An 11,420-nucleotide genomic window follows, 5' to 3' on the forward strand; every position below is an offset into this window, starting at 1 on the left:
GTACTGTTATAGTTTTGATGTACCCTGTGGCATACACCAAAATAAACACACTGGTATAGCTTTAGTGTATTATGTGCCTGAAATTACAAATATTATGAAATTCAACAACTCTGTGTACATATAATAAAATAATATGAATCCATTTCGAAGCTACTTTGTTGTGTTGCCAATTGAATTATTTCGGTTAAAAAACTACATTTGTTACTTATATATTTATATTTGTTTTATCTTACGATTCATATGTTTATCTTTTCTGTATCCTTCTCAGGTGGATGCTCTAATAATTTAATACGAAAAAAAGCTTAACATTACATGTGAAAAAATATGCATTTTAAAATTTTTTTATCCATACCTGTACTATTCATTCTTATTTAAATTTAGCGAACTGCAAAAGAATGCCCGATTCTATGGACAGTAATGCAAAGCAAGCGACATCTAGCGCCAGTATATGTGAACAAGTGACCAATCATAAAATGCACACAGTACAAGGTAAGGCGATCTTCTCAGTATCAACGTAAGAACATTATTTTTGTAACTTCTCACAGGAAAAAAATTTGAAATATTTAAATTTAACTGTACTTTATATATTGAAATTAATATAGAAATGATTAATATAATAAAAGAGCAAAACTCAACTTTGCAACTAACTGAAACAGCTTTCTTCCTTGACAGAATAAGTGAGACAAACTACCATGGTAACACAGGGTTAAGACCTTTTATTTGTCCAGAAATTCATATTAACGTGATTACTCAAAGCTCGTGCATCATCTGTATGGAACGCTACAAGCTAGTAGTACATATTGACATGGTTACTTATTAAAGTGGACACACCCATTTTTAATGAACATAACCTGGTGGTACATACTGATATGGCTACACAAAATAGACACATCTCCCATTTGAAACATAACAACAACCTAGTGATAGACATTTAGATGGTAACACAGAATTGAGAAACCTATTTCTTTCTGCATGAAACATAGCAACCTTTTTTAGGCATTGGTGTGATAAGACAGACTTCAAACATTTTTTGTTTGTGTTTGAGACATGTGGACATCATTACACAGAACTAACAGATTATTTTCTTCTTTATGGGATATTAGAATCTGGTGGTTCATATTGTCATGGTTACACAGAGTAGACACACTTTTTATTCTTATTTGGAAAATAATAAAATATGTGACACATATTGACATGGTGACACAGAATTAAGGCATTTCCTTCTCTTATGTGGATTAGAACAAAATAAACATACAGTCATGGTTATACTGCGTTGACACGTATTGTTTTACTGATGATACATATTAGAAAGCAAATTTAAAGCATAGAAAATAGAGATATAAAATGGTTGGTGGTTTCGGATAAAACAAGAAAGCCAGTATAGAAACATACAGAAAGGTAATCAGGGAATGATAAATTAGCACGATAAGTTAAGTAAATTGGTAAAGGACAACTAGCAGAGTTAAGAAGACACATAGAAAAGGTAGAAAAGAGAAAAAATACAGATGTTATAAGTGAAAAGAAACTTCAATAGAAAGGTGCTGGGGAATACGACAGAATGGTAGTGATTTGAACAGATGTTATAAGTGAAAAGAAACTTCAATAGAAAGGTGCTGGGGAATACGACAGAATGGTAGTGATTTGAACAGATGTTATAAGTGAAAAGAAACTTCAATAGAAAGGTGCTGGGGAATACGACAGAATGGTAGTGATTTGATTCAAACCCATGCTTACTGTATAATCTTTAAAACGTTGCAGTTTGCTTTGAAATATGAGAGCTTAACAAAGCTCATAACTACCACTCCCTCTCATATGTAAGAAGTGGTGTAATTTGTTCTTTAATGGCTGAAAGTGATTGCATTTAAACATGTCCATTACAGACCTCAATGATATTTCATACGTATTTTTCTTTTTTTTTTCATGAACATACTTTCAGCTAAGATATTCAAACTTTATTATTTTGTTCCAGTTTTTTGCCATCCGTCCAAATAAGTGTTAGGATATTTTGTTTCAATGTTGTTACTTCACGGAGAAGCTAATAATGACAATTCTGTACCATTGTATTTTGTAGATACCACGTGTTTGTTTCGTACTTTTCACGCAAATCTTCTAAAATGGCTATCTGGGCAAAGCCGTTTCTAATTTAGAATTTACAGACTAGAGGGAAGGCAACTAGTCAACAGCACCTACCGTTAACTCCTGGTTTTCTATTGTCTGATAGAATATCAGGATTTGATTGTCAATTAAAGCATATCCATAAAAGGTGGAATACGTTTTCGGCAACCAACTATGAACCACGTCCGATCCTGTAGATATCCTAACTAATTAACGTTTATGTAGTTTAAAATATGTATACACCTTTTTTCTTTTCTTTTTTTTTTTGCAATTTTTAGTATACAAACAGACAAACAGGAGATGCACGTACCCATTTTGAACTTCGCTGATCTTGATCTTAAGATTGTCTCTTCACGTATAGGTGTAAGCAGAGACCTTGTCTGTTATGTACTTGGTTTGTGTGCTGGATAGTCGTAGAGCGGGTCATATTGGGATGTTTATGGTTATGGACAGAGATGTTAAAAAACCTTTGTTTTACTTTTATGTTAGTTAGTTTTTCCTAATGACGTGGCACTTGGGAAGATCCTCATGGAGCTAAGATTAAATATAATCCTAAACAAAGTTAGTCTTGCTCATACCTTGCCCGGTGATTATGTGGTAATCTCGAAAGTTAAGTAACTAAATGTATCCGCAATACAGAAAGTCTAGGAAATGTTACTGAAAGTTTAGTTCGAGCACAGTCAGCAAAGTAAAACAAATGACACAACAAACAAGTGAAACAAAATTTGTTTTACTCACACACATAATTTATGTCTTTTCATAATGGTTGGCTTTTGTTTTCTTCTGATACTTCACTGGTTGCAGGAGTAGGAGAGAAGGCCTCCTAAATACCTCTACATGACAAGATTCAAGTTAATACACCACAGAGGCGAAGAGAGAACGAGTATTGTGTGTCTACCACATTTTTATAGCCAAACCGTGGTCCTAGTACAGTTTCCCACAAACTTTAAATTACATACATTAATGATCATTCCAAATAAATATATTAAAATCATGTAGAGGTCTCTATCACCTTTTTGAATGTGCGAGCATAACATTTATCTAAACAAAAGGATTAGATCATGTTTACTACCTTTCATCATTCGGTTAACAAATATGTGATTGATTACATGTAGACACTGCACGAAAAAAACAAACCTGAATATAATTACTAAATATATTATATGATATTTAAGGAAAAGTAGAATGTGATTAAATTACATCGTTAAAATCGTCATAGGAAGTTCTGTCTTCGCTACGAGATATTTACACAGATAACCGACCTCAAAAGTGTTTTTTTTCTTCAACGTCTTCGTTCTGAGTGATACACGTGCTATATTTGTCTCGTTCTTTTTACTTGTGGGCGAGTCAGACGTACTTACACATTTTTAGAAAATCCAAAAACCCCAATTTGCGGACACAATATTTACCACGGGGTTTAGTTTTACCTGAGAATATCACACCATTGCTAATGACTGTTAATAAAGATTCGAAAAAAAAAACGTTATTTTAATTTCAAATTAATTCATTTATTGTATTTTTGACAAAACAGTAGATTAAGTACTCTTAATTATTTAAAATTAAAATGGAAATAAAAAAGTCAAAATACTCACATACAATATTGAAAAAGAAAACTTAATTTCACTGAACTAGGAACAGGAAGATTACAGCGACAAAAAGACACATTGAGAAAAGAAGGCCAGAAAATAGAGAAGAGCTGCTGCCTTATGGACATACTTCTGTTAATTAACCAAAACTTTTACAGTGCAGTATGGAGATTACAAAAATAACGTATTGGGTAAACCAGCCACGTCAGTGGAAACTAAGCAACAGTTGTAATGTTTACTGACTTTACTACGTCACTAGAATTTAGAGCATTTATGTAAATATGTTGAAAAGCATATGGAACGACTTGTGTGAATGTACGTTTTACGCTAATTTCAGAAATAAGGTCTTACTCCACACTTCGTGTCATATCGACACAAACTGTTATGTTCCTTTCATACCAGAAGATGAAATATTAAAAACTCATTAAATAGCAACCGTATTCTCTGTTTGTTGTGTTAAGAGTTAAGTCACTTGCATAACTGTTAAGCTTAGTTTCATTCAGTCAGAAGAAAGAAAGTACTCTGTGCAGCGGGAAATTCCTGTCAAGTTTATTTTAGTTACACTTTGAAACGTTTGGAGGATTTATTTCAACAAATATTGATTATTAATATTTTTTTAGAAAACTATTTTTATATAAACTTGTGAAAGTAATCAATATTTCTGAGGTTTATCATAAATAAATCTTGAGACTAACAATAGTATAGTCTTTCCGTGGAATTTTTAAGATAAATTGAAAACTTCTAGGCATATGAGTTTTGTATTGAATTTATTAGAGATATTTATAGTAACTTGGGAACGGCTGAATGATGTTAATAAGGCATTATATATTAATGTGTACACACACATACACACAGGTAGAATTTGTTGGGATTTTTCAGTACACGTAGTACATAGTTAACTTGCGAAAGACTTTGCTTGTGTGTGTGTAGGAAAACTTTTAAAAGTTTTTTTTTGTTTGTTTGTTTGCAGCTATGACTGGAACAGGCTCTCCTCACACAACCAGTATAGAAACACCGCCATCCCCACCGGTTACTGTACCGCTCTCTACTACCATGGTTTGTGGGATTCCATTTTCAGATGTTCCCTTGGCTTGTAACATACGTCAGTTGAGCAAACTCAAACGGTTTTTATCAACTCTTCAACAGTTTGGAAATGAAATTTCACCGGAAGTAGGAGAACGTGTACATGCTTTCATCTTGGGCTTAGTGGTAAGTTTCTGTTCTGAAGTATCCTTCGAATATATAAATAATGTTAACTGGTTTTTTATTCAATTAAATATTTGATCAGGGTACGATCGTCCATGAACTTCCCAGATTATCGTTTGTAACGTACACTAATTTCGCAGAAAACAAACAAACATATACTTTCATAATCGCATTTATTGGGCATTGCTCAAATTTAAAAAAAAACATCTATAAAAGATTTTTTCAGTTGTTCTTCATAGTAATGAATTTATCAGCAGAGAAATAAACACTAGTGGATTAAAATAATATGCAAAGCACTGTGGTGTCTAGGAACACTGAGTATGATACTGGTGTTATTTTGCTAATGCAGACAATTATTGAGAACGTTATATTAAAATTATTTTGCATATTCAAGTCAGCAAATCACTTGACACCCACGGCCTATATAAAATCATGATTGAACGAAAGTATCAGAACTACATTTTAACATTGTTTGGCATTTCGCAGGTAGTGTGATTCCATCGGAAATTCATCGCTTTTGGAAAGGGTATGTAACAGCTCTTTCCGACACAAAATATTAATATACTCAGATCATATATAGACGTAACGATCGGAGGGATTAAATATTTTTAAGAAAAGGATATCCTTTTACGTACTAGCATTTGAAAACAAAGGACAATGGATCAACTTGGGACACCAGATCTTCCCAGAAAGTGTCCTGCAACAAGTTCAGCTGTATTAAGCAAAGTACAGCATATTGGAGTTAGGTAATAATCCGCGAACTAAAAGGTCAGTGAAAAATGCCATAATCAATAAGGATTTCCATCTGTAAACGATGCCAACAGGGTATAGGCTTACCAAAATAAGGCTTTCAGTCATACCTCCTGTTCAACTGTTGCATACATCAAGCAGCTCAAAAATGAAACGAGTATTCATGGTATCCATCCAAAAACTTCCCGTTAAAGTCATCAGATTTTTGTGCGATTGGACTGTTAAAACAGGCAAGTGGGAAGCCGTTGTTGTCGTACAGTAGGTGGATTTTGAAAAGCTAGCAGGGAGAAGTGGTGTTCTTTGTACATGACAGCCTTACAATGGAGTTTTTCGTAATGGAAACTACGCTGCATGGTTATTTTCAAGAAACATGATTATCAGATATAGCAATATCAGACGTGGCAATATGGACTGTAACGATGTGATGAGGCTACATAATCGTTTCAATATAACTTAGTTAACCTATGTATATCATTATTTCATGTTTAGAAGTTTCTTTGTCCCCCATTGGCACAGCGGTATGTCTGCGTACTTACACTGCTAGAAACCGGGTTTCGATACTCGCGGTGGGCAGAGCATAGATAGCCCATTGTGTAAAAAAAAGTTTCAATGAAATGGTATAAGACTAATTTTAGCAAATACAACCTTTATCTTACATTCCGATAAAAAGTTTCAATGAAATGGTATAAGACTAATTTTCGTAGAATATGAACAATCACTTTGGGAAAAAGCTAGAAAAAATGATAAAGTCTATTAATTTCTTTACTCGTTTAAGCTTTAAATGATATTATGCTGCAAATCGTTTTACTAATATTACTGCTATGTCTTTACACTCTAAGAACTGAGTAGTTGTAAAGTTGCAAATTTTTTTGTTCGTTCTAACTATGGTTTGTGTAAAATGCACTAAATTTGGATTAAAAGAAACAATTTTTAGCAAATACAACCTTTACCGTACATTCCGATGGTCTTATACCATTTCATTGAAACTTTTTATCGGAATGTACGGTAAAGGTTGTATTTGCTAAAATTAGTCTTATACCATTTCATTTTACTGAAACCAGTTTTTACTTCTAGAATTCTTCATTAACCATTGAGGAATTTCATCAGAAAGTTCAAGATGTTACAGGTTATCCTCTTCGTCCGTTTGTTATTCCGTTCCTGAAGGTATGGTACGAAGTGTATTATAACATTGAATTTAAAATTACATAAACTACGGAATCGCTTTTACACCATCGTAATGTTATTTATGGTTGTAAGATACGGCGGAGTCATTGCATCGTTTTCACGATGTATATTTTAAAAACGTATGATATCATAATACTTAATTTATGTCTTTGTTTAATTATTAATTTTAATTAATTAATACTGTATTACTGGTCATATGTAGGATGTTTTTGTTATGTTAGTGCTTGTGTAAAAGCTAAATAAATTTTCATAAGTTTACTCTTAAAACTATGGTAATAATCATTCATTTTCTCTTTTACAGTAGGCTTCTGTAACTTTGTGGCCTCAAGTTAATTCTGCTCTAGATGAAATAAAGTTTTCTTTACGTCAATTATTGCTATAAAGTATGATGTGCCTTTTTCAGTTATTGTGATTCAGATTGTTTTCAAGTACACTTTCCTTAAAAATATAATCTCTGAGTAGATTTCAGTGTGCCTTCTTCCTTTATTTTGAACTAATTATCCTAATTAAAATTGAGAAGTTTGAAGCATGACTTTAATTATATAATGTAAAGCAAATTGTAATTTAAAAATTTTATGTTAGTATGAGAAAACGTAATACCACCTGTTGAACAAATATCAGGAAGTATGAAGTACATATAAAACCATGTTAGTACATTTACTGTTCTACTTATAACTATTGTTACTCCTTTCTTAAGAAATGAACGACATAATTGTATTAGATAAAATAGTTTTCTTTACAATAATGTCAGTTTTTTATGAAGTATTCTGAAAGTTGACCAAATAGAACACGAGACAATTTTAATTTATGTATTAATTTTTATTCTTCCTATAACTTTAATATATTGTGCAGTCAAGTTATGCTATTAACATTAATGGGGTGGAAGTGACTAACTTTTATTTAATTAAACTTTTTTCAGTCTCATTTGCCAATGCTACACTCCGAGATACTACATTTTGCTCGGCTAGCCAAACAGACACCACAACAATATCTAAGACAGTACGAACAAGCCGTTTTGGATTCAGCAGCGCATCCTAGTGGAGAACCTTTTGAGATATTCCAACTAGACAGCAAAGAAAATAGGAAAAGACGAACACCTTCTGACAGGTTGAGAACAAGAATAGTGGTTAACTACTCCCTAATATTAATATATTACGGTTCTTTAAGGTTTGGGTGCATTATAAGTGGGACAGTCAATCCAATAACGTGCATGGTGGATTACACTGATACCCAGTTCGAAATTAGAGGCGACGACAGATAGCCTTAGTAGTTTTGATATAGATGCAAATACGTTATGATATAATTATCTGTTTCTTTATATTAAATTAGGTGTGCGAACTTAACAATTTTCCTCAGCCCTATATTTTAATAACCTGAATTAATTAGAAATTCTTTAACTAGAAAGTTTCCTACAATTGAACTAGAGAATTATATTCTTGCTCAGTTTTACAATCGTTTTGTAATCTATTTTAAAATCTTATTAAAGTTTTAATTTCTATGAAAAAAAAATGGTAAGTCATTTGTAAAAAAAAAATCGTTATCGTTTTCCTTCATAATTCTCTACTAGAAATATTTCAATATTTTTGCAGAAAATTATTAAATATTATTGTTAATTAATTCAGAAACCACATTTAATTATTTCCATAGCGAGTGTATTCCTTTAATTAGTTTAAATCCGATGTTCGAATTAAGGATTATTGAAATACGCTTATGAATAACACACTTATTAGTATTAATCTTAGTAGTTTTGTATGTGAAGTGAAATGTATCTGCGAAAAACAATTTTACATAACGTTATACAAAATAAATATTATACTTAATTCATAGAGGAGATGGTGAGATCAATTTGAATTATTTTTATTGTTATTAGATCACTTATTTTGATAGTTATGGATTATGATTAAAAATATTAGTAGAGAAGGAGAGATTGACAAAATGATGAGACAAGGATACAGGAGAGGATGTCAAAGTTAAACAAGCTAACGTAAAACGTAGAAGAAAAATACTGAGAACAAGAAACGGAGATTGAATTCTTACAATAAAGTTGTTGAATATCGCGTGTGTATATGTAAATAACTAGTTACAACCGGTTTTTTGTTTGTGTTCTTCTGGAATAAAATAACTGCTATTAAGATTTATTGTTTGTTCTTATTTAAGTGATCTTAGGCGACCAGTTGAAAGTAACGGATATAGCGACACCAGCTCCGAAGGTCCTTATCCAACTAAACGCCATCTCACGTTACCGAACCTCAACATTGGATCTCGACTAAGCCCTGCAGTGACAGCCAATCACGTGCACTCTAACATTAGCTTTAGGTTCGACGATTCTTCTGTGTTCAGAATGAGAGAAAGAGATCGGTATGAGAGATATGAACGTGAGTTTCATGATTATTTTTTCAAGCAGTTCATGGAGTACTAAGAGTCCTCACAACTGTGCAAATTATTATAATTTCTTTTAAGGATTTGAGCATTTCAGCTCGCACTTTCTACTGATATATGCATCAATTCTGGAAACACTTATGCGACGATAAGCTATTGTCTTCATGATTCTATTGTCTTCCAGTGGCAAAGTGGTATGTCTGCGGACTTATAACGTAGAAACCGGGTTTAGATACTCGTGGTGGGTAGAGCACACATAGCCCATTGTGTAGCTTTGTGCTTAACTACAAACAAACAAATATTATTTTAAAAACTAATGAAACACTAAAACAAATGAAAAATGACAAAAAGTGAAAATATCCTACTATTATTTGTAGTGTTATTTAACAAAGCACTTTAAATTATGTAAGAAATGAAATCGGGTTTCGTATGAAAAAAATAACATTACAGATTGCACCTTTCGTTTGGCAATAATGAAGTATTAAAAATATTAATAAGCATATTTTACTACCGCCTGAAGATCGAGATGACGTAAATTTCAGAATGGTAAAGAAACAGCCTGGTTCATGAAGTAGTTAGTGATATAATGCCTTGAAAAGACAAGGGACCATAAAAAAGTTAAGAAATTGTTAGGAGAATGAAGATAAAAACAACTGCGTTAGTATCTTTAAAAGTAATTACTACAACTTAAAGTATTTCAGTGGTAAGTGTGATAAGACTTCTTCCTTATGCCTTAAAGCGCCCGTTAAACGTGCTAAAATAAAAACAAACAAACGATATTTCACCTTTTTTGTGGTTACTGTGTTCTTACTTATTATCGTTTGTTCACCAAACGTCTAAAATACAAGTATCTAACAAAAGATATATTTTTACTTCTTAGGAACCTTTCAAAGAGAAGTATCAGAAGAACGAGACATGGAAGATGAATGGAGAAACATTCATACCGTACGTGTTGTTTTTATCTGTGTGAAAAAAGCTTATGTGACATTTTGTTTCATGAATTATTTGTAAGTTGTTGGATCATTAACTTAGTCGAACATATTTGAAAAGGTAAGATGTCGATATGCTAGATTTAATTAGTTGAAAATGTCAAACCTTGGTGTATTGTTTGGAAAGCTTTTCGAGAAAAGTTATCGAGTTTTTATATTATTATTATATATTATAATTCACCATGAAAGAAATTTTTTATTCACATTGTACATCGATTTGGAATTGTTGCAGGGATTTCCTCAATAGACTAATTTTGTCTCATTTTCTAATTTTGTAAACATAACTATCATATATCGAACCATTTTTATGTCAGATGTTGAATTGTATTCTGGGAATGGTGGACAAAACAAAACGAGCCCTAGCGATCTTACAACAACGAAGTCACGTTGAATGGAACGATTTCTCCCCATGGACTCGAAGACATTTAGAAGTTGGGGAATTTGATATGAAAAAATCAAACAATGATATTTTGACTCGTTGCAAGTCGGCCGAGGAACGTGTTTCTGAGGTTCGCAGGAGAGCTGGTATGTTTTTAATGTTTAATTTCTTCATGCTCTCAGAAAGAAATCTAATTCATTTGAGTTGCAACTCTAAGGGTTTGTTGACAGTTGAAAGTAAAACTGAAGGAGGCGCCAAATTTAATACTTGCCTATGATTGCAAAATTGCTAGCACTGGGCCTAAATATAATTGTATTTCAGTATTCAGTTATCTTATTTAAAGATATTATAATAAACCAAAGAACAAGGGTCTATAAGATGGGGAGTTTGCCCACAAGTGACAGGGGAACTACCATAGATGGATTTGCATGAATGAAGTAGTTATTACTACACCCTTATTTTGTACATTTGTAACGAACCCAATATACCCACTTGCGCAGTTTTTCTATGATAGTCTCTTATGTTGCACCCATTTTTTTAATGTGAACACTGTCTTTAAACAAATTTTAGTTATTTACCATTATAACATGTGATAAATATTAAACTATGATATTTAAAGATCGCGTTAGATACTTCCTCATTAAAACTACTAAGTACTTATGACAAATTTTAGGAGTTGAATGTCAGTCATAGTCATTGTTAATAGCCTATATAATCAGTTTAGTTTAATTATTTATTAATGACTTGTTTATTATTACATACTAATTAGTTTATATCTTATATTTTAGTTGTTAATCTGCTGCCGTCTTCAGATAGGTTTGTTTGTTTTTG

General features: G+C 32.2%; 1 protein-coding gene across 3 annotated transcripts in view; it reads left to right on the plus strand.

Annotated features, from left to right (window-relative positions):
* Window positions 1-366: 366 nt before the first annotated feature.
* LOC106465206 (protein CBFA2T1-like) overlaps window positions 367-11,420 on the plus strand; it is a 23,141-nt gene continuing 12,087 nt past the window's right edge. For all 3 annotated transcript variants that reach the window (XM_022393060.1, XM_022393061.1, XM_013925409.2), the window contains exons 1-7: window positions 367-489; window positions 4,672-4,910; window positions 6,732-6,821; window positions 7,762-7,949; window positions 9,000-9,217; window positions 10,102-10,166; window positions 10,525-10,735. In XM_022393060.1, the coding sequence (XP_022248768.1) occupies window positions 396-489; window positions 4,672-4,910; window positions 6,732-6,821; window positions 7,762-7,949; window positions 9,000-9,217; window positions 10,102-10,166; window positions 10,525-10,735 (1,105 nt within the window). In that variant the 5' untranslated portion in view covers window positions 367-395. The remainder of the gene's footprint in view (window positions 490-4,671; window positions 4,911-6,731; window positions 6,822-7,761; window positions 7,950-8,999; window positions 9,218-10,101; window positions 10,167-10,524; window positions 10,736-11,420) is intronic.

Source organism: Limulus polyphemus, unplaced genomic scaffold (genome assembly GCF_000517525.1).
Source record: "Limulus polyphemus unplaced genomic scaffold, Limulus_polyphemus-2.1.2 Scaffold1868, whole genome shotgun sequence".
NCBI classification, from domain to species: Eukaryota; Metazoa; Arthropoda; class Merostomata; order Xiphosura; family Limulidae; genus Limulus; species Limulus polyphemus.